Genomic DNA, 23,247 nt, shown 5'->3' with positions numbered 1-23,247 from the left:
TTCGGAGTTTTCTATAGGCCCCCAAACAGTAACAGAGATGTGGAGGAAAAGATTGCAATGCAGATTTTGGATAGGTGCGGTCGTCACAGGGTAGGTGTCATGGGAGAGTTTAACTTTCCAAATATTGATTGGAATCACTATAATTCGAATAGTTTGGATGGGGCTGTTTTTATCCAGTATGTGCAGGAGGGTTTCCTCACATAATATGTGGATAGACCGACAAGAGACGGGGCCACGTTGGACTTGGTATTGCGTAATGAACCGGGCCAAGTGTTAGATTTTGTTGTGGGAGAGGACTTTGGAGATACTGACCACAATTCGCTGACTTTTACTATAGCAATGGAGTTGGATAGGAACATACGGCAGGGCAAGGTTAATAATTGGGGGAAGAGTAATTACGATGTGATTAGGCAAGAATTTGGGAGCATAAGATGGAAACAGGAACTGTCAGGGAAAGGCACAACTGAGATGAGCAGTTTGTTCAAGGAGCAAATACTGCGTGTCCTTGATATGTATGTCCCTGTCAGGCAGGGAGGAAATAGTCGAGTAAGGCAACCATGGTTTACAAAAGAGGTTGATGTCTTGTCAAGAGGAAGAATGAGGCTTATATAAGGATGAGAAAACAAGGTTCAGTTAGGGCACTTGAGGGGTACAAGATAGCTTGGAAGGAGCTCAAAAATAGGCTTTGGAGAGCTAGGCGGGGCATGAGACGTCCTTGGCGGGTAGGATCAAGGAAAACCCCAAAGCTTTTTACACATGGGGAATAAAAGAATAATCAAGGTGAAGTTAGGGCCGGTCAAGGACAGTAGTGGGACTGTGTGCATGGATTCTGAAGATACAGGAGAGGCCCGAAATGAATACTTTTCTTCAGTATTCACAAAGGAGAGGTGCCATGTTGTTGAGGCGGATAGTGCGATACAGGCTGGTAGGCTGGAGGACGTAGATATTCGGAAGGAAGGTGTGTTAGAAGTTTTGAGAAACCTGAGGATAGGTAAGTCTCCTGGGCCTGATGGGATATATCCTAGGATTCCTTGGGAGGCGTGGGATTAGATTACAGAGCATTTAGCTTTGATCTTTATGTCCTCACAGTCTACAGGAATAGTGCCAGAACACTGAAGAGAGGCGAATGTTGTCATATTGTTCAAGAAAGGGAATAGGTATAACTCTGGGTATTATAGGCCGGTTAGTCTCACTTCAGTTATAGGCGAATTATTGGACTGGTCCTGAGGGATAGGATTTATGATCATTTGGGAAGGTACAACTTAATCATGGATAGTCAGCACGGATTTGTGAGGGGTAAGTCTTTCCACACGTTTGATTGTATTATTTGAGGAGGTTACTAAGTACATAGATGAAAGTAGAGCAGTTGATGTTGTATACATGGATTTTTGTAAGGCCTTTGATAAGGTGCTCCATGGTCGGCTCATGCAGAAAGTAAGGAGGCATGGCATAGAGGGAAATTTAGCCGATTGGATCAGCAACTGGCTAGCACATAGAAGACAGATAGTCGACAGGTGGTAGATAGTAAATTTTCATCCTGTAGCCCAGTCACCAGTGGCATACCACAGGAATCAGTGATGGGTCCTCTGCTATTTGTGATTTTTATCAATGACTTGGATGATGGAGTAGAAGGTTGGGTTAGTAACTTTGCTGGTGACACCAAGATTGGTAGAGTAGTGGATACTTGGAGGGCTGTTGTAGGCTGCAAATAGACACTGATAGGATGCAGACCTGGGCCGAAAAGTGGCAAGTGTGAGATGATTCATTTTGGTAGGAGAAATTTGAATGTGGTTACATGGTAAACGGCAGGGTTCTGAAAAATGTGGAGGAGCAGAGATCTCTGAGTTCATGGCCATAGATCTCTGAACGTTGCCGCCCAAGTGGCCAGAGCCGTGAAGAAAGCCTACAGTGTGTTAGCATTTATTAACAGGGGGATTTTCGTGAGGTTATGCTGCAACTGAACAAGACCTTGGCTAGACCACATTTGGAGTATTGTGTGCAGTTCTGACCACTTCATTACAGGAAGGATGTGGAAGCATTGGAAAGGGTGCAAAGGAGATTTACCAGGATGCTGCCTGGATTGGAGCATAGGTCATATGAAGAAACGTTTAGGGAGCTAGGCTTTTCTCATTGGAGCGAAGGAGGATGAGAGGGATAGATGGAGTGGAGGTTCGGCGACGTTTTCGTCGAGTGGATGTAGCTGTTACAAGGGGGCATAACTATAAGGTTCATGGTAGAAGATATAGGAGGGATGTCAGATGCAGGTTCTTTACTCAGAGAGTGCTTGGGGCGTGGAACAGACTCCCATCTATGATAGTGGAGTCGCAGACTTTAGGAACTTGCAAGCGGTTATTGGATAGGCATATGGAGTGCACCAGAATGATAGGGAGTAGGTTGATTTGACCTTAGTTTCAGACTAGTTCTGCGCAAAATCGTGGGTCGAAGGGTCTGCACTGTGCTGTACAGTTCTATGTTCTATGTGAAGAGACAGGTGGACTTCTGACATTGGGTGAAAAACAATTCTTGAAATAAGAACGAACGAATCTGCATCTGGCACATTTGTTGGTAGGTATAAGTTCAGCGGCCGCCAGAACAAAGACATGGAATTGGATCACTTCCATCTACCTACTTGAAGGACGCTAGTAATAAACTGTGTTCTGTAACGTTTCTTTGGTATGAAGAGCACCTTTCAGATATGTTGAAAATGAACCGTGACCCCCTTGCTCTTTGTAGACAGGACAGTGCGTAGGCGCTCCTGTGGCAACAGGAAATTCAAAGCCGCCATTTGTACCGTGCTGATGTTTCCGCCCAGCTATTTCAAAATTTCCGCAGCTGTGCATTTCGCAGCTTCAGACTCTTCTGTCTCTGGATTATGAACCGAGAATAAGAAACCTCAAGCGTGAAGCTCACAGTAAGAACCTGGGCCGCAGGCAATGGGCCTCTTTACTCTTGGCGCGTTCTTCCATCTCATTCCAGGTTAGATTTTCTTCCTTCTGACACATGGTGTAAATTCCGGCAAAACTCACTGAGAAAGTTAGCCATCTGTAAGCGGACTAAATTCACTGAGATAGTTAGCCATCTGTAAACGGGCTAAACTCACTGAGATAGTGAGCCATCTGTAAACGGGCTAAACTCATTGGGATAGTTAGCCATCTGTAAGCGGACTAAATTCACTGAGATAGTGAGCCATCTGTAAACGGGCTAAACTCACTGAGATAGTGAGCCATCTGTAAACGGGCTAAACTCACTGAGAAAATGAGCCATCAGGAAGCGGACTAAACTCACTGAGATAGTTAGCCATCTGTAAACGGGCTAAACTCACTGAGATAATGAGCCATCTGTTAGCGGGCTAAACTCACTGGGATAGTTAGCCATCTGTAAGCGGGCTAAACTCACTGAGATAGTGAGCCATCTGTAAGCGGGCTAAACTCACTGAGATATTTAGCCATCTGTAAGCGGGCTAAACTCACTGAGATAGTTAGCCATCTGTAAGCGGGCTAAACTCACTGAGATAGTTAGCCATCTGTAAGCGGGCTAAACTCACTGAGATAGTTAGCCATCTGTAAGCGGACTAAACTCACTGAGATAGTTAGCCATCTGTAAGCGGACTAAACTCACTGAGATAGTGAGCCATCTGTAAGCGGGCTAAACTCACTGAGATAGTTAGCCATCTGTAATATCACGCTGTCCTTTTCTGTAATAGTAGTATTATGTTAAATAACTGAATAATGATAGGTCAAGTAAAATAGAGCAAATGCCCAGATCTCGGCCTTTATTATAAACTTAACATTGCGTTTATTAAATAGATGATCTGATTTTAACACATTGCTGTTTGTGAAATCGCAACTTGGGACATTTTAACAGAATATCATGGAATATCTTGGTCCAAAGATGTGCAGGTTAGGTGGATTGGCCATGCTAAATTTCCCATTGTGTCCAAAATTGCCCTTAGTGTTGGGTAGGGTGCTCTTTCCAAGAGCCTGTGCAGACTCAATGGGCCGAATGGCCTCCTTCTGCACTGTAAATTCTATTCCGGAATACGTGTGACGATACACAAAAAATGTGTTTCATTGTCTGTGAATCTTTCGAATCAGAGAATCCCGAGATTGCAGAAGGAGACCATTCGCCCATCCAGTCTGTACCGACGCCCTGAAAGAGCACCGCATCCAGGTCCATGGCCCCTGTCCACCCCACCCCAGTATCCTAACTTGCACATCGCTGGACACTAAAGGTAAATCTAGCATGACCAATCCGCCTCATCTGTACATCATTGAACTGTGGGAAGAGGTCGGAGCACCCGGAGGAACCGCGCACAGAGGTGAGAGCACTGCACACCGACAGTCACCCCAGGCCGCGATTGACCCCGGATTCCCGGGCGCTGTGAGGCAGCAGTGCTAACCACTCTGCCACCGTCCCGCCGTTTTACCACCATTATATCCCACTTTATTTCATTAGTGATAGAATTTTACAGCACAGAAGGGGTCATTAAGCGCATCGTGGATGAACCTGATCCCAAAAGAGCAGCGAAACTAGTCCCATTCCCCAGCCCAACCTCCATTGCCCTCTAAATTTAACACTTTCAAATATATATCCAGCTCTCGTTTGAAGCCTCCTCTGGAATCCATCTCCCTCACTCTCCCAGGCAGCGCATTCCAACCCCCAACAACTCTCTCAGTAAAGAACTTTCTCCTCAGCTCACTCCCAGCTCTCTTGCTGACCATCTTCATATTGTGAACAAATAGTGGAAACAGAATATCACTCTGTCAAAATTGTTCATAATATTGAACACTCCAAAACCTGAACACCATCTCTTTTATTTTCTTTCTATCCTTTTCTGTCCCTCCTTCACTCCTGGTTCTCCAGGTCGGAACTGAAAATGAAGTCTCAGCGTTTCACCCAAGGATCCGTGTTGAGCATTGGCGATCATAGGATGTCGCCACATTGAATTATGGAAATTTCCATTCGTGTGACACAGATGTATTTTTTTTATCACTTATGCCCTGTTCTCCCAGTTATTTTCCCTCAGGATGTATTCCAGCAAACTCCAGCGGAACAGACCGTCTCGGTTGGAGGGATCTTTAAGGTGCATTGCCACACGGGCTGGTTAGCAAGTGCAGCGGTTTACTGGTATAAACAGCAGCACCGGGAACATCTGCAATTTGTCCACATCGTCAGGAAGCACATCCCTGCAGACGGACGATTCTCAGGGATAGTTGATGACGCATCGGCCATTTACACTCTGGTGATTAAGGAGGTGCAGAGAAATGATTCGGGCGTTTATTATTGCGCCGCGCGGAAATCGAACGGAATGTCCTTTATATTCGGAAACGGTTCCAAATTGCTCACCACAGGTAAAAGTAACATCATTTACTCATGAATGACCAGGCAGCTGTGTTGAAAAGTAATTACCTCTTACCTCCCAACCTCACCAGGGCCCGCGGCAATATTTCTTCTCGCCCCACCGCTGGCTGACATTCTTTCGATGGAGACTATCCCCTTGATGTGTTTGGTGAACGGCGCTTCCTCGATTAAGCTTCCCGTCCGCTGGAATCTTGCCACTTGGGAGACCCAGACATGGAGCCATTCTGGAACAATAGACTCGGACGGGGTATACAATATAGGAAGTCAGCTCACAGTGTCGGCAGATACCTGCACGAACGGCGCTCTCTGTACCTGTTCCGTTCAAACCAACGCGAGTGAACATCTTATCAGTGAACCGTTCTCATATCAGAGAGGTACCTCTTTCTTATTTCACTGTCCTGGTCTTTGTGTTGCTGGATTGAGATTAATTGTGAGCAATGACATCTGCGCGTCTGGACACCAGCACAGAATTATGGGACTGCCGAATGGTTGACCTTTTACAGCACAGAAAGAGAGTATTCGGCCCATCATGCCTGTGGCGGTTGAGAAATGAGCCACTCAGGCTGATCCCACTTTCCAGTATTTAGCTCTGCGTGGTACTGCCCTGGACGTGCTTCTGAATAAGGCGAGAGTTTCTGCCTCGACTACACTTTCAGTCAGAGAGTTCCACCAACATTGGGTGGAAAAGTAAACATCATCTTCCCACTAATCATTCCGCCAATCGCTTTAAACCTGTGTGTCCCAGTCACTGACCTCTTTGGTAAAGGTCATGGGCTCTTCCCATTCACCTAATTCAGGCCCCTCACAGTTTTTTTACACCTCAGTCAAATTTCCCAACAGCCTCCTCTCAACCCCAACCTATGCAACCTCTCCTCATAGCTGCAAATTCCCCGGGCTGGTTTTATCCTCGTCAATTTCATCTGTGTCCTTCTGTAATGAAATTACAGCATTTATTACCTGGCGTGACCAGGGCTGCTCACTTCTCATATTCTAATCCTCCACAGGTAACAAGAAGCACACTGATCTCATTACCCGCCAATGATCTCGTTCAAATCACTCAGCGTGTCATTGTTTACCTCGCAGAATTTTGATGCGCATCTGTTTTACTAAACACCAACTGCGTGGTGGGAGTTACGGTGCCATTCTCAACCTTTTCTGGGTGAACTTGGAAATTGAAATTCCGTTCCAAGTTTCCATCTCTCTCCCCTGTTGTCCATGAGCAGTTTTTTAAATATATTTCATCGCATTCATCGAGAAGACAACTTATCCTAATGGGTAAATGTAGGTTTTTCAGCTGCAAACAAGCCTCTCCCAGAAGTCTAACACATCCGAACACATGTGTTCTAATCTTCTAATCCCATCGCCCTCTTTTGTTTAAGAAGGCTTTAATGCTGCTGCCCCATGGAGTCCTACAGGTTATTTCCAGATTCTAATCAATCTCAACAAATCGAATAGATTGATTCAGATTTGAACATATACTTGATAGAACAGATATAGAGTTATGCGGTCCAGGAGACAAAGTGGATATTAGATTAAATTCGGGTCCATGGGAGTTTATGGACGGAGCTCCATGTAAAGTAATGGAACTGAGATACATCCGGCAAAGAACAGGCAAAACTAAGGCCCACCACATTGCCTCCTGTTTCACCCTATACTTGGATTCTTTGCAAATAAGTATTTTCTCATTGTGTTTCCTTAACTCAACTCCTACCCGTCCTTCATCCAACCTGAGTAATTGGTGAAAGTGTAAAATTGACCTTGTGGCCCGGCCTCTCCCAGCTTGAGTTGGGGTTTCTGGATAGCTTCCACATTTCTACAAGCTTCCGCCAGCCTTGGTAACATATTTAGTTGTCTTGTCTTCATCAGAGCCGCCTCAACCCCACTGTCTTCCACTGATTTACGGAGGTTCGCTCCTTCTGATTCTCCTTCTGGTCGTCTTAACCATCCTCGCGGGCTGGAGCTGCAGAATCTGGCACTCAGGTAGGAAGCGCCGCCCGCGCTGCGAATCTGTGTGTGGGGTTCTACACCCCTATCTGTGTACGGGGTTCTACACCCCTATATGTGTGCGGGGTTCTAAACCCCTATCCGTGTGTGGGTTCTACACCCCTATCTGTGTGTGGGGTTCTACACCCCTATCTGTGTGCGGGGTTCTACACCCCAATCTGTGTGTGGGGTTCTACACCCCTATCCGTGTGCGTGGTTCTACACCCCTATCCGTGTGCGGGGTTCTACACCCCTATCCGTGTGCGGGGTTCTACACCCCTATCCGTGTGTGGGGTTCTACACCCCTATCCGTGTGTGGGGTTCTACACCCCTATCCGTGTGTAGGGTTCTACACCCCTATCTGTGTGCGGGGTTCTACACCCCTATCCGTGTGTGGGTTCTACACCACTATCCGTGTGTGGGGTTCTACACCCCTATCTGTGTGTGGGGTTCTACACCCCTATCTGTGTCCGGGGTTCCACACCGCTATCCGTGTGCGGGGTTCTAAACCCCTATCCGTGTGCTGGGTTCTACGCCCCTATCTGTGTGCGGGGTTCTACACCCCTATCTGTGTGCGGGGTTCTACACCCCTATCTGTGTGCGGGATTCTACACCCCTATATGTGTGCGAGGTTCTACACCCCTATCTGTGTGCGGGATTCTACACCCCTATCTGTGTGTGGGGTTCTACACCCCTACCTGTGTGCTGACTGGTTTATCTGTGAAACTGCGTAGTTTGGGGGTTTCTTATCTGATCGACGATGTCCTTGTTATGGGGGAGCACAGCAAAGGTGTGACAGATTGGTTCCTGGGATAGCGGGACTGAGGTATGCGGAGAGATTGAGTCAGTTAGGATTCTATTTGCTGGAGAAAGAAATGAAATGAGAATCGCTTATTGTCACGAGTAGGCTTCAATGAAGGTACTGTGAAAAGCCCCTATTCGCCACATTCCGGTGCCTGTTTGGGGAGCCTGATACGGGAATTGAACCATGCTTCTGGCCTGCCTCTATCTGCTTTAAAAGCCAGCTATTTAGCCCTCGTGTGCTAAACCAGCCCCTGAGTAGAAATATGAGGGAATCTCAAAGAAACCTAGAAAATTCGAACATGACTAAACAGCGTAGATGTAGGGAGGATGTTCCCCGTGGTTGGTGTTTCCAGAACCAGGGGTCACAACCTGAGGATATGGAGTAAACCATTTAGGCCAGAGATGAGGCGAAAGTGGTCAGCCTGTCCAATTCGCTGCCACAGGAAACAGTTGGGGCCAAAACATTTTATGTTTTCAAGGGTCAGTTAGATATCGACCTGGGGTGAAGGGGATCAAAAGACATGGAGGGAAATATATCCGGTTATTGAGTTAGATTTCCAACCATGATTATATTGAAGGGAAGATCACGCTTGGAGGGCCGAATGGCTCCAATTTTCCAAATGTTTACGTTTATGCTCTTTGATCTTTTGCATGGTAATTAACCTGTTTTTTTATCCAAGTTGTAATTGTTTGTCTTTTTTATATATATCAGGCAATAGTAGCTCCAATCAGACCTTCTCAAATTGGGAGAAACGTGAACGAGACAAAGAGGTAACTGCAAGATTTTCCTTCTTACTACCTGTCGTTTCACTTCACTGACTTTCGAAACAATCTTTAATATGAATAATTATGGTTGCAAAAATTATTAAACATTTCATTGCTCTATTTAACGTTTTGCTCCAACTGAAAGTCGCTAAAAAAATATATTTGGAGAATTAATCAATACATAGATGGAATTCCAGAATAACGATTCAATGGAATGAAAACAGAGTTAAAATCGGGTTGGATTATGAGAATAGTCAACACACATTTCACTCACATTCCCGCAAGTATTGAAGAGAAAGATATGATCTAACTGAGCTGATTAAGTTGTTTCATATCTTTGATCGGATAAAAGGAGAGAACCTGTTCTATTGCAGGCATCAATACCAGGAATAAAAGCATAAAATTAGATGAATATTTCAGAGTTAATGTCAACATGCTTAAAGGGAGTGGGAGATCCCAGCAAACATTGTAATGTCTAGTTTAAATTGGATACCATTGCGGGTATTTGGTCCAGCTATGATCCAATTGAATTGGGAATTAGGGTTTAGGGTTGGATGACCAATTTCTGCTTCTCTGTTTCGATGATGATCAATGGCTTCTGTTTTCTCTTACAGACTCTTTACGCTCATTTGGCGTTTACTCCAGATCCGACCCTTTAATGCGGAAGAGCATTTTGGGGATAGGTATGACGTGTTGAAGAACATTTCAAACTTTTTTTTCATTGATGCAAGAATCATTGTTCAGTCATAATTCCATTAAAATTTCCTCCACTTTGTGGGGTGCACGTGTGTTTTGAGATAATTGACTTGGATGTACATTTAATCCAGAAACCCAGGAACGCATGAAAACCAGAATAGCAGCCTGTTGGAATGGACGGTGATTTAAGTTTGGCTGAATATTGTAACTCTCATTTGTCACGTGTCCAATACAGAAATTATTTCGCACCGACTATGGATTGTTAATTCGTTTTCTGACTACTATCGCCATTATCAATATTAGTCGCATAATTTTTCCAATTGGGGCAGCACGGTAGCACAGTGGTTAGCACTGTGGTTTCGCAGCGCCAGGGTCCCAGGTTCGATTCCCCGCTGGATTACTGTCTGTGTGGAGTCTGCACGTTCTCCCCGTGTGTGGGTGAGTTTAGCTCAGTGGCTCATGAGGGGCTGGTTTAGCTCAGTGGGTTAAATCGGTGGCTTTTAAAGCAGACTAAGCAGGCCAGCAGCACGGTTCGATTCCCCTCCCCGGACAGGTGCCGGAATGTGGCGACCAGGGGCTTTCAGTAACTTCATTGAAGCCTACTCGTGACAATAAGCGATTTTCATTTCATTTCACTTGCACCTTGGACATTGTAGACAGTCTTTGGCGAGTTAAGAGGTGACTTGCAAGCCACAGAATTGCCAGTCTCTGGCGTGGATTTTGTATTTTTATTTTAACCAGCGCATGTGTGTCACTGGCCGTTGGAAACCTTCCAGATATTAGCAATGAAGCATTCAGAGATGAAAATAGAGCTGGTAGATGGGCGATGTTTGAAGTCTTTTTTGCAGCTGTGTGGCGCGAATGTTGTTTGCATTTATCAGCCGAAGCCAGAATGTTGCCCAGGTCTTGCAGCATGTGGACAAGGAGAGTTGCATTGCATCCAGAGTTAGGAATAGTGCTGAATTAAATTGACGGGCTGAGTGTGAAATCACTTTGTTCTGTCCCTAACATTGTCCTCCACTTTACAGAATGCTTGGATTATTGTGCCGCACCTTTCAACACCCTGTTAGTTGCGAGGACACAATAATTTGCGCCATGGGTCAGAATCAGAACTCAGTTTAGTTAAACAAGTCATGAGACAGAACGAGGCCATTCGGCCCAAGGTTTCAGTCTTTGTTGGCAGAGCTTTAGCCAGCTTCATCCCACTTGACTGCATCTGGACTATTGCGCTGCCGGTCGTTTGTTCAAGAAAACATGGACATCCAAGTACATTTAAATGTGGTGAGGTTTTCTGCCTCAAGTGCCTTTTCAGAGAATGGGTTTCCTCCGGGTACTCCTGTTTCCTCCCACTTTTCACGATGCGCAGGTTAGGTGGATTGGCCATGCTAAATTGCCACTTAGTGACCAAAGAATGGAGGTTCAGTGGGGTTATGGGGATGGGGCGGGGTCTCGGCCTGGCTCGGGTGTGCTTTTAGGGAGTCCGTGGAGACTTGATGCGCTTGTGTCCTTCCAGACGGTGCGAATTCTGCGATTCTATGAATAAGTAAACAGTTAAATGAATTAACAAATACACACATTCTGATATTCTTAACTAAATAAGTAGACATATAAACAGGTTAATTAATTAATGACTTGATCAATTAAGTAATGAGTTGATTGACTTCATAAATGGCACCAGCTTAAATGACATTTTGTGGGAATGGTCCAATTATTTATCATTCATTGTGTGAAGATTTGTTTTGTTTCTCCTGCGGTGTATATGACGGACCTGCGTCTCTGTTATAGATTTTGATCCGTTTTCCTTGACGTCCCACCGCTCTCGCCCCAGAGTCTGTAGCTGACCTCCCAAAACTTCAAAACCGTAATTATCTCAAACCTTCACCATTGACTGTCCTCTCCTCAAGTCCATTCCTGTTATCATGGTTTAACCCGTGTTCTGGTGGCGTCGGCTGAATTTAATTCATTTCTGTGTCACCTACCATAATCCTGTATTAACATTAACAGGAAGAACATTGTTATGACTACTCAATAGGGTTAATGGGGGGGGGGGGGGGGGGGGTTGTTGGGTTACGGGTATAGGGTGGATACGTGGGTTTGAGTAGGGTGATCGTTGCTCGGCACAACATCGAGGGCCGAAGGGCCTGTTCTGTGCTGTACTGTTCTATGTTCTATGTTCTATGTGGCTGTTGCAGTCTATGCCAGCATTTATTGTCCATCCTTCGTTGCAGTTGAGCAAATGGTGGAGCTGCCTTCTTGAACCGCTGTTGGCGTTGCTATGGCAAGTGGTCTGTCCGGTTTCATTTATTTTGGGTGTTTTTTGTGGCTTGTCGATTAGCATGTAAGAGACAACAAGATTGCTGTGGGTCACATGCAAGCCAGGACATGCCTTTTTAAGGCAACGTTTGCTTCCCCGAAAGGGCATTGGTGAATCAGTTGTGCTGTTGACGACAATTTCATATATTTTCATTGAATTTGAATTCATCATCTACCCTACTGGGAATTGAACTCTTGCCCAGAGCAGTTATCCTGGGTCTCTAGATTACCAGTCCAGCAATTACTGTTCCACATCCTCGGCAAGTGAAATTGGAAAATAAATAGATTTCCTCGGGAAATTGGAGGCCTATAACCGAGGTTATAGTGGGAATGAGTGCGCATCTCACCAAGTAACCGTGTACATTCTCCTTCCATACTGATATTTGTGGGGATTGTTGACAACTAACTTATTCCAAACTTTTTTAGGAGACTGCCCAGAGACTCCGAGACCCCGAATACAAATTCAAACATAACAACGCTTCCAGCTTGTTTTCCAGATCATTGCGTGTGCCTTGATGTCTAAATATAGTGCTGGGATCACTCAGTCCCTCGCAGCCCCGCATGTGGCCATTCCGGCAAACACCACTGAGCCATTGCATAAAGCAGACAATACTCTCAAAGGCAGCTGCAGTGATGGAACAAATATCTGCACAGCTGTCTTATTTATAGAACTGCTCGGGAAGTGATTGACCCACAAAATCGATTTTTTTTCTGTGTATTTGCTGATGGCCACACTTCCTTTAAACCATCCTTGTGCGGAATCATAACCTTCCTTAGCATCACAGAACCATAGTCATTCGGTGAATGATAAGGTTTGTGCAGCATTAATTTTAGAAATGAATTCAGTCGGAGCGACACGTGGCGCAGTGGTTAGCACTGGGACTGCAGCGCTGAGCACCCGCGTTGGAATCCCGCCTCGTCTGGAGTTTGTACATTCTCCCCATGTCTGCGTGGGTCTCACCCCCACAACCCAGGTTAGGTGGATTGGCCGCACTAAATTGCGCCCTAAAATAATAAGTGGGTACTCTAAATATATATAAAAGAAAGGAATTCAGTTTAGTCTAATCACAAGATTAATTTTTCTTGGTCTTCACCTACAGTCCGATTTACAAAGAAAACCATTCATTAATTCCACTTCCCAAACCTGCTAACAGCGTAATTGTACCGCCTGGGCGATTCCAGCTGTTCAGGCATAACTCACAAATTCTTCAGATGTTGTAAATTGGATATTTAACTTCGAGGTGGCGGCAGTTCCCATGTTATCTTGACTTCCTAAATCATCGAGATCCTGAGCACCCTGGCATTGTATTGCAATAATAACATTTATTAGTGTCACAAATAGGCTAACATTAACATTGCAATAAACTTACATCCATACATCGTCAAGCCTGTGATTAAATGGTTCTTCAGTGACTGATGTGGAAGGCACGGCCGCACAGTGGTTAGCACTGTTGATTCACAGCGCCAGGGTCCCGAATTGGATTCCCGGCTTGGGTCTCTGTCTGTGCGGAGTCTGTATGTTCTCCCCCTGTCTGCGTGGGTTGCCTCCGGGCGCTCCGGTTCTCCGGTTTCCTCACACAATCTAAAGACTTGCTTCTTCGGTGAATTGGACATTCTGAATTCCCCCTGTGTACTTGAACAAACGCCGCAATGGGGCGACTAGTGGCTTTTCACAGTAACTTCATTACAGTGTTAATATAAGCCTACTTGTGATATTAATGAAGGTTATTATCAAATAGTCAGCGCATATTAATTAATCAACATCATTCCGAACAGATTCCTGACGCTAATAAAGATTATTTTTATTTAGAATCAGAATACGATTAATCACACCAATCGAAAGATTAATAAATGCATGTGAACAGGAGTGGATGTTACATTAAAGAAGAGGTTAATCTAAACGAGACTGCACTCTGTACAATTGATTGAAACCTGGGTGCAGTTTAACATGATGTTCCTGGTTTGACCTTTCCAGTAAGTTATGCAAGTACCTGCCGACCAATCAACAGGGAAACCACAGACAGCTTTTAACACGACAAGTATTGTTCGCTTTAAGAGCAGTTCACAAGAATCTCGGCCACAATATCCGCCAGTCGTTGTGCATTTCAAATCACTTCGCAAACTACCTCACCAGGATGTTGTGCAAGTGGCCATTGTCAGAGTCATTGCATTAACCACACGACCAATGTACCTTTGTGCTGCCAACATTCTGTGTGTTCGAAGTCAATCAACGGCAAACATTTCTAAGAGTTCAGAAGTTCACTAAATACATCATTGTGTATTCAATTCAGCCTAAATTCTCCAAATAATCATTGTTCCAGGCACTTAAAATTTTAAAGTAATGTAACTATTATTTATATTTTCCTTCATTTTTATGAAAATCACAATATTGATCTGGGTTCCATAGCAACTCAGAAACGTGTCATTTTCCCATTTGTTCAATTCCCTGGAGTATTCTCCGCCCAGTATTCTCACCACTAACAATAGCAACATCATCTTCTTTCATTTCTCCGTTCAAAAAGATATCCAGGCCTCACTGAGCTTTTCACTAAGAGTATTTAATGCAGGATCCAGTTCCCAATCTTACATGTAACCCGTCTAAAGATGTAACTAATGATGTATCATGAGAATTACGAATGACCCTGAACACTTGATCTCCCAACACGCAGGCACAACAGACGCACAACAAGGTCTCACAGCGTCAGGGACCCGGGTTTAATTCCGGACTTGGGCGACTGCTTGTTTGGAGTCTGCACATTCTCCCCGTTTTGTGTGGGTTTCCTCCGGGTGCTCCGGTGTACTGTCCAAAGATGTGCAGGTTAGGAGGATTGATGCAGGTCGGGCAGTGGATGTTGTCTATATGGACTTCAGTAAGGCCTTTGACAAGGTCCCTCATGGTAGACTGGTACAAAAGGTGAAGTCACACGGGATCAAGGGTAAGTTGGCAAGGTGGATACAGAGCTGGCTATGTCATAGAAGGCAGAGAGTAGCAAAGGAAGGGTGCTTTTCTAATTGTAGGGTAGTGACTACTGGTGTTCCGCAGGGATCAGTGCTGGCATCTTTGCTGTTCATAGTATATATAAATGATTTGGAGGAAAATGTTACTGGTCTGATTAGTACGTTTGCAGATGACACAAAGGTTGGTGGAATTGTGGATAGCGATGAGGACTGTCAGAGGATACAGCAGGATTTAGATCATTTGGAGATGGGCGGCAAGATGGCAGGTGGAGTTTAATCTGGAAAAATGTGACGTAATGCATTTTGGAAGGTCTAATGCAGATAGGGAATATACAGTGAATGGTAGAACTCTCAAGAGTATTGACAGTCAGAGAGATTTAGGTGTACAGGTCCACAGGTCACTGAAAGGGGAAACACAGGTGGAGAAGGTAGTCAAGAAGGCATACGACATGCTTGCCTTCATTGGCCGGAGGATTGAGGATAAAAAATTGGCAAGTCATGTTGCAGCTGTATAGAAACTTAGTTAGGCCACACTTGGAGTATAGTGTTCAATTCTGGTCGCCACACTACCAGAAGGATGTGGAGGCTTTAGAGAGGGTGCGGAAGAGATTTACCAGGATGTTGCCTGGTATGGAGGGCATTAGCTATGAGGAGCAGTTGAATAAACTCGGGTTGTTCTCACTAGAACGAAGGAGGTAGAGGGGCGACCTGATAGAGGTCTACGAAATTATGAGGGGCATAGACAGAGTGGATAGTCAGAGACTTTTTCCCAGGGTAGAGGAGTCAATTACGAGGGGCATAGGTTTAAGGTGCGTGGGGCAAGGTTTAGAGGAGATATACCAGGTAAGTTTTTTATACAGAGGGTAGTGGGTGCCTGGAACTCGCTGCCAGAGGAGGAGGTGGAATCAGGGGTGATAGTGACGTTTAAGGGGCATCTTGACAAAGACATGAATAGGTTGGGAATAGAGGGATATGGACCCAGGAAGTGTAGAAGATTTTAGTTTAGACGGGCAGCATGGTCGGCACGGGCTTGGAGGGCCGTAGGGCCTCTTCCTGGGCTGTTCTTTTCATTGTTCTTTGATTGGCCGAGATACATTGTCCTTTGATATCCAAAGATGTGTAGGTTAAGTGGGTTGGCCGTGCTGAATTGCCCCTTCGTGTCCAAATGTGTGCAGGTTAGGAGGGGTTACGGGGTTTGGGCCTAGTTATGAAATGAAATGAAATGAAAATCGCTTATTGTCACGAGTAGGCTTCAAATGAAGTTACTGTGAAAAGCCCCTAGTCGCGACATTCCGGCGCCTGTCCGGCGAGGCTGGTCTGGGAATCGAAGCGTGCTGCTGGCCTGCTTGGTCTGCTTTAAAAGTCAGCGATAGGATGCTCTTAGGATGCTCTTCAGAGGGTGGGCGTACATTCAATTGGCCGAACGTCCTTTTTCTGCATTGTCGGGATTCTATGGAAATGGAAACATTTCTTCCAATGCACCTCGATCAACCCCGTAAAATGTGAAAACTACCCACCAGGACCCGCTCGTCCTTCTCCCCCGTCCCCATTCGGTATTGTCTATTGGTTGAACGAGAGAACTCTAGTTTCAATCAAAACAGAAAGTTCTGAGGGTAAGGACAGCATCTGTGGAGAAAAGAACAGAGCAAACTCTCTGAATTCAATGTGACACGTCTGCAAAGCAGGGAGAAAGTGATTGTTCTGAAACTCTTGGAAACAGATGAGGATAGAAGGGAAGAGAAAAAGAGAAATATCAGGTACAGTTTAGAAAGGAGGACAGATTAAATGGACCAGAAACAATATGTGGTGGTAACCATTGTGATGGAGACACAGAGGAATGGTCCAAAATGAGAATTTAATTGCAGCAGATCATCAGTTGCCTGGCGTTGTTGAACTCAATGTCCTATTCTGAAGATAAGTTTGTGTTCTTTGCCCACACGTCCGGCTCCGATGGGACATTCAGACAGTCCAGGGACAGGAATGTCAGCATGGGAGCATGCGGGCGAACTAAACTGACAAATGCCAGGTCATTCCTGTGGACTGAGGGAACCATTCCCCAAAACAGTCACCCAATCTCCAGTCAGTCACTATATTGTGAAGTAGGCCCCACAAAATTGACAACGAAACCTCAAGTAAAATGATGCTACTTATTGAAGATTTATTAAGGGTCTTGACCACTGAGACGAGAGAAGTCAAAGAGCTGTGAGGAACATTGGAATAGAGGAGCATAGGAACAGGAGGAGGCCATTCAGCCCCTCGAGCCTGCCCCGCCATTAAATGAGGTTATGGCTGATCTGTGACCGAACTACATATACCTTTATTTGGCCCAGCAAGGTAGCACAGTGGTTGGCACTGTTGCTTCACAGTGTCAGGTCCCAAGTTCGATTACCGGCTTGGGTGACTATCAGTGCGGAGGCTGCATGTTCTCCCCGTGTCTGTGTGGGTTTCGTTCGGGTGCTCTGGTTTCCTCCCACAGTCCAAAGACGTGCAGGTTTGGTGGATTGGACATTCTGAATTCTCCCTCTGTGTACTTCAACAGGCGTCGGAATGTGGCGACTAGGGGATTTTCACAGTAAGTTCATTGCAGTGTTAATTTATGCCTACTTGTGACAATAAAGATTATTATTATATCTTTGCTTGATAAAAACTATCTGCCTCAGATTTAACATTAACAACTGATCGAGCTTGAACTGCTGTTCGTGGGGGAGAATTCCAAACCTCCGCCACCCTTTGGGTGGAAGTTCTCACTAACATCTCCCCTGAAAGGTCAGTCCCTAATTTTTAGATGGTGAGCCCTAGTTTAGAATCTCCAACCAGTGGAAAAAATTATCTTTGTCTACCCTGACTGTCCCTGTGAATATCTTGAATACTTCCATCAGAACTTTTACCCTTCTAAATTCTAGCGAAAACAGGTCTAATTTCAGTAACCCCTCATGTAACACCTCGTGCAATTACCTCATAATCTGTTGCGGGAGGTGGAGGTGATAGAGAAATCGACCACTCTGGTCGCCTAACTACCAGAAGGATGTGGAGGCTTTGAAGAGATTACAGAAGAGGTTTACCAGATGTTGCCTGGTATGGAGGGCATTAGCGATGAGGAGGGTGGGAAAAACTCGATTTGTCTCATTGGAACAACGGAGATTGATGGTCGACCTGATAGAAGTTTATAAACTCATGAGGGGCATGGACAGAGTGGATAGTGAGAAGCTTTTTGCAAGGTGGAAGAGTCAATTACTAGGGGACACAGGTGTGAGGTGCGAGAGGCAATGTTCAGTGGAGATGTGCAAGGGAAGATTTTTTACACAGAGGGTAGTGGGTGCCTGGAACTCGCTGCCGGAGGAGGTGGTGGAAGCCGGGGCGGTAGTGAAATTTAATGGGCATCTTGACAAATACATGAATAGGATGGGTGTTGAAGAAAAAAAAGTCAGCACTTCGAGTTTTCGCGAAAGGTCCTTTATTTAACACGAAGTTCGTGGAGGGAATGAGAATGACTGCAGACCTTCCAACTGTCCCTGCTTCCTACAAAGGTAAGGCGAGTAATTTAAATAATATCATAAGCAATATCTAGGACGGAGAGGCATTTTTGAGATTAAACAATGAGACAGAAAGCGAGCAATGTTTAACAAAATGCCTTGATTTCCTTGCCTAAGAAAAATAATAATTGTCTGCTGTCAGCAAAAAATGTACAGATGTATGCCTGTTTACATGGTCTAACCTTCCGACTGTTTCATACAGAACTTCGAACTTTGTGACTAAAAATAAAGCTACATATCCATCATGCTTTGCAAAGTGTCTATTTTTATGAAATATAGTCAAGCAGCTGATTAAAAAATACAGGGTATTTAAGGTAGCTAATCTGCCAAGTAAAGTCCCTTCTCCAATGGGAATAGAGGAATATGGACCCCGGAAGTGCAGAAGGTTTTAGGTTAGACGGGCAGCAGAGCAGCTTTGGAGGGCCAAAGGGCCTGTTCGCGGGTTGCACTTTTATTTGCTTTGTTCTTTGTTCACAATCTGAGTGACTTTTGAGAATCTTTGGAGAGGAATTTCATAGAATTTACAGTGCAGAACCTCCTTCTCGGCCCATCGAATCTGCACCGGCTCTTGGAAAGAGCACCCTAACCATGGTCAACACCACCCTATCCCCATAACCCAGTAACCCCACCCACCACTAAGGGCAATTTTGGACACTAAGGGCAATTTACCACGGCCAATCCACCTAACCTGCACATCTTTGGACTGTGGGAGGAAACCAGAGCACCCGGAGGAAACCAACGCACACACGGGGAGGATACTCAGACTCCGCACATACAGTGACCCAAGCCAGGAATCGAACCTGGGACCCTGGAGCTGTGAAGCGATTGTGCTATCCACAATGCTACCGTGCTGCCCCAAAGACATTGTTACCCTGGGTGAGTGTGCGGTCAAATCAAGCCCCATAGGCCCCAGACTCACAACGAAAGTGGATTAACCAATAATTCGAATTTCCAGAAGGTCTTTAACCCTTGACAGCTCCAATGAGTTACAGACACCAGGTTTACACTCCAATTTAAACTGAAATGTATATCAAAACAGGCAGCAGGACGGGGAGTAAAAGAGAACACAGATCAGACAGACAATATCCTAACATAACTCCGCGCCCCCACACCCCCCCCCCCCCCCAGCCACCGAAGGGAATCATACGTCAATACATGGACGTATCATTACCAGGGCTGGTTTAGCACAGGGCTAAATCGCTGGCTTTGAAAGCAGACCAAGGCGGGCCAGCAGCACAGTTCAATTCCCATACCAGCCTCCCTGAATCAGCGGCGGAATGAGGCGACTAGGGGCATTTCACAGTAACCATTGAAGCCCACTCGTGACAATAAGTGATGTTGATCTTCATTTCATTTACGAGTATGTGAGTATGTAAGACACACAAAACCCACACATACCTGTGCAATCGCCCCAATGCAATTGCTGGCCGGCTTCGGCATTAGTGTCAATATGACTTCTAACACATACGGGAAAGGTAAACTTGCACTCACATCAGTGTGTCCAACAAATACTTACGCAATCTTTACAACCAACGATTTCAATGATGATTCTGGCAAAGAACTCCTTCGCTCTGTTCTAGTTTAATGTCTCTAAAACGCAAGTAGTCAACAGTACGGAGACGCCTGGGCCGGCATCGATTCATCCTGCAACATGGTCGTCGGCTTCCGAGACTCTCCTCGACGTTCCATGGACCACACCAAGGTTGGGTGTTCCTGCAACATGTCCAACATGCATCGCTGCCCCGTTTCTAACTGAGCCATTCTTTGTGGTTCAGAGTCGAGATGAGACGAGGGGCAGCACGGTAGCATAGTGGTTAGCATAAATGCTTCACAGCTCCAGGGTCCCAGGTTCGATTCCCGGCTGGGTCACTGTCTGTGCGGAGTCTGCACGTCCTCCCCGTGTGTGCGTGGGTTTCCTCCGGGTGCTCCGGTTTCCTCCCACAGTCCAAAGATGTGCGGGTTAGGTGGATTGGCCATGATAAATTGCCCGTAGTGTCCTAAAAAGTAAGGTTGGGGGGGGGGGGTTGTTGGGTTACGGGTATAGGGTGGATACGTGGGTTTGAGTAGGGTGATCATTGCTCGGCACAACATCGAGGGCCGAAGGGCCTGTTCTGTGCTGTACTGTTCTATGTTCTATGAAGGATGCTTTGGTGGTTCAAAGGATTTGAGGTCCACAACAGGAGTGGTTAACGGAGTGTCACCTGGTGCTCCCCTTCATCTTCGTCTACATTCCTTTGGCGCCTGATCTAGACCTGTCTCTTGCTACTCAGCCTTCCTGATTGTCTGATGAACGTCTGGACAGACTTTGAGGGTTCCCTATAACTACAAAGTGCGGCTGTCAACGCGGGTTTACTGGCAATAAATCGCCTCTTTCAATACCATTGGCCATACCTACTCTCTTGGACTTTACCAGGTTGTTGAGGGGTCGCAACTCTGAAATTTAATTGGCGAAACAGGCATTATTCCCGGAGTGGTAGCTTTTAACTTCCCAGCGGAGTTTTCATTACCACCACGTGCATTTCCCTTTCAGAGTCAGAGTATGAGGCGGCGCCAACTCTAAAACCAGTTTGGGTTTTCCTGGCCGACGTGATTGCAGAACCACCACAGGATTCTCCAACCCCCTTTCCCTTCATCCCGAAAAGCATTGATGGCTTTTCCTTCCTGCCTACCAGCCTCTGCCAGCTTGAAAAGACACTGAAACCCTGGGAAGGATGTGGGTCGATCAGCTACTCGCTTGGTATCACTCCCCAGTCCTTACCCTGCTCACCCTGACTAACCAACGCTGGGCAGTCTGGTAGAATATCCTTTAGGGCCAGCCGGCTATGGAAACATCTTTGACCTGAAGGGAGTGGCAATGGGTTTATCTCAAGAAGCGGTTAAAAAAAATACATTTTGTCACGTCCACTCCACCCACCTCCTTCAGGTTACCAAATCCTGGACTAACTCTTGAAGAATTGCTCGCCTGTGATCCAATTGGTGACGGGTCTACTCTGGAAAAACTGCCCACGATCGCGTCAGAGTCAGTCCCGAGGTCAAAGTCAACACTGTCATCTGACTCCCTCCCGACTATCACTCTTATAACAACCATCGCTTCACAACCAGGACCGAGGTCAAAGTCAAAACCTTCGGCTGACTCCACCTCACCAACATTCCTGCAACAACTGTTTACCAGAACCTCACAATCAGAACCGAAATCAAAGTCAAGAGTCTTGTCTAATTCCTCTGCATACGGCTACCGTCACTCTGAACATTCTCAGGATCTGTGTCACTGCCATGGTAACTTGAAACATGCTCAACAATTGACAACATCTCTTTCTCTCTTGGATTGCCCAATCAGTCTTCCGAGCTCCCGCATGTCCTGCAGTCGGCATTTCAGGGGCTCACTACAATACTTCTTTCGGTCTCTCTGTAACTGTGGGAGAAGCTACAACCTTCACTCCCACTAAACCGTCTCCCAGAACTCACTCCTCAACCAGTCCAACAACTACAGGACCTGACACTAAATCAAACTCAACTGCACTTTATACAATAGAACTGGGATACAGCTTCAACCTATCCCATTCACAAATACTTTCACTGAGCTCTCTGGGCGCTGCGGGAGTGCGAGGGAGATGGGCAGACGGTGGGGGTGTTGTATTTTACATTTTCCCCGCGTCTTGACTGTGATAGAGAAATACAAACATGATTCATTAGGTAAGCAAAACTGAACTTTATTTCCGAATTTAGAACTGACTGCTAGCAGTATGGCTGAGATTTGAAGTCGGAAAGCAGTCAATTACAAACTGCTTAGTCCGTCCCAAGTCTGCGATATTACAGAAAAGAAGGCGATTCTTATACATTATAGGATCAAGATAACATGACTACAACTTGGTTAGGAATTTGATCGAAAGTAAAACATAAGTAATAATCGTTACAATGGCGTCACCTTGCTGACCTTTAGGGGACTGGAGTCTCATATCATTTTCTTGTCTTTGTTTTAAGAACTGGACAAACTTGTTTACATACAGGCAGAGACAGTTGTTCAGCTTGTTATTTATTGGGACTGCTTCTAGGTTGATGACGAACATTTTGTATTTTGTATCTGTGTCTTAGGTTAAATTCAATTGTACCAAGAAGACTTGACTAGTTTTCCCATCATGCCATTATTTGCTTCACACAATACCACAGGGGCGTGCTTGGGCCAGGGACCCGAGTTCAGTCAGCCCTTCAAACGCCCCAGCCTATCCCTCTCCAACCCGTACATCCCCGACTTCGCCCTTCACCCACAATCTCCATCTCCACCACGCTAATTGTTTGGTGGGACTGAGTGATGGAATGGCCAGCTCGCATACAGGGATCACCCAGGTGCACAGCGGAAAGAGCTACTGTGGGCAGGTGTCAGATATTGTCTAATGATGTGGAAAAGCAGAGCTCATCGCAGAGCGGGTTGCCATCATCCTCCAATCCAAGGACCAGAGTCCAGGGGCCGCACTGAATAGTGTGGCAGGTAGGAATCACAGAGGGGTTTGGTGTGGGGAGGTGGTGGTCGGCTGCAGGTGGTGTGGGGTTGGGGGTCTATGCTGCTTGCCAGGTCCACCAGTCAGCAAACCTGGACGCAATTAGAGCGTCCAGTGCATGCCGGACCAGACGGACACATCGCGCAGTGTCCTGTTCCTGCCTGGGCCACATGTTCTGCCCTCACTCGTCCCCCTCCGCATTCTACTCATCAGACTCGCAGCACTCATCGTCCTCATCCTGCACATCGCCCCTCTGCTGCGCGATGTTGTGCAGCACACAGCAGACCACCACTATATGGGAGACTCTCCTCGCATTGAACTGGAGGGCCCCTCCAGCG

General features: G+C 45.9%; 1 protein-coding gene across 1 annotated transcript; it reads left to right on the top strand.

Annotated features, from left to right (window-relative positions):
• Positions 1–2,825: 2,825 nt before the first annotated feature.
• On the top strand, positions 2,826–9,862 carry LOC119958713 (immunoglobulin gamma-1 heavy chain-like). The gene is made up of 6 exons (XM_038787290.1): positions 2,826–2,976; positions 5,013–5,351; positions 5,433–5,735; positions 7,228–7,341; positions 8,861–8,919; positions 9,528–9,862. The coding sequence occupies exons 1-6, from the start codon at positions 2,934–2,936 to the stop codon at positions 9,570–9,572; spliced, it is 903 nt and encodes a 300-aa protein (XP_038643218.1). The 5' UTR covers positions 2,826–2,933; the 3' UTR covers positions 9,573–9,862.
• The last annotated feature ends 13,385 nt before the right edge of the window (positions 9,863–23,247 follow it).

This window comes from Scyliorhinus canicula, chromosome 30 (assembly GCF_902713615.1).
Source record: "Scyliorhinus canicula chromosome 30, sScyCan1.1, whole genome shotgun sequence".
NCBI classification, from domain to species: Eukaryota; Metazoa; Chordata; class Chondrichthyes; order Carcharhiniformes; family Scyliorhinidae; genus Scyliorhinus; species Scyliorhinus canicula.
The sequence above is the reverse complement of the archived record's forward strand: the minus strand, read 5'-3'. Positions and strand labels throughout refer to the sequence as shown.

Excerpts from the sequence above, each read along its gene's own strand:
- LOC119958713 (XM_038787290.1), top strand. The coding sequence starts at position 2,934 with ATGGGCCTCTTTACTCTTGGCGCGTTCTTCCATCTCATTCCAG. Across the intron at positions 2,977-5,012 it reads GTTCTTCCATCTCATTCCAG|TTATTTTCCCTCAGGATGTA; the intron begins GTTAGATTTTCT and ends CTGTTCTCCCAG. Across the intron at positions 5,736-7,227 it reads ACCGTTCTCATATCAGAGAG|AGCCGCCTCAACCCCACTGT; the intron begins GTACCTCTTTCT and ends TGTCTTCATCAG.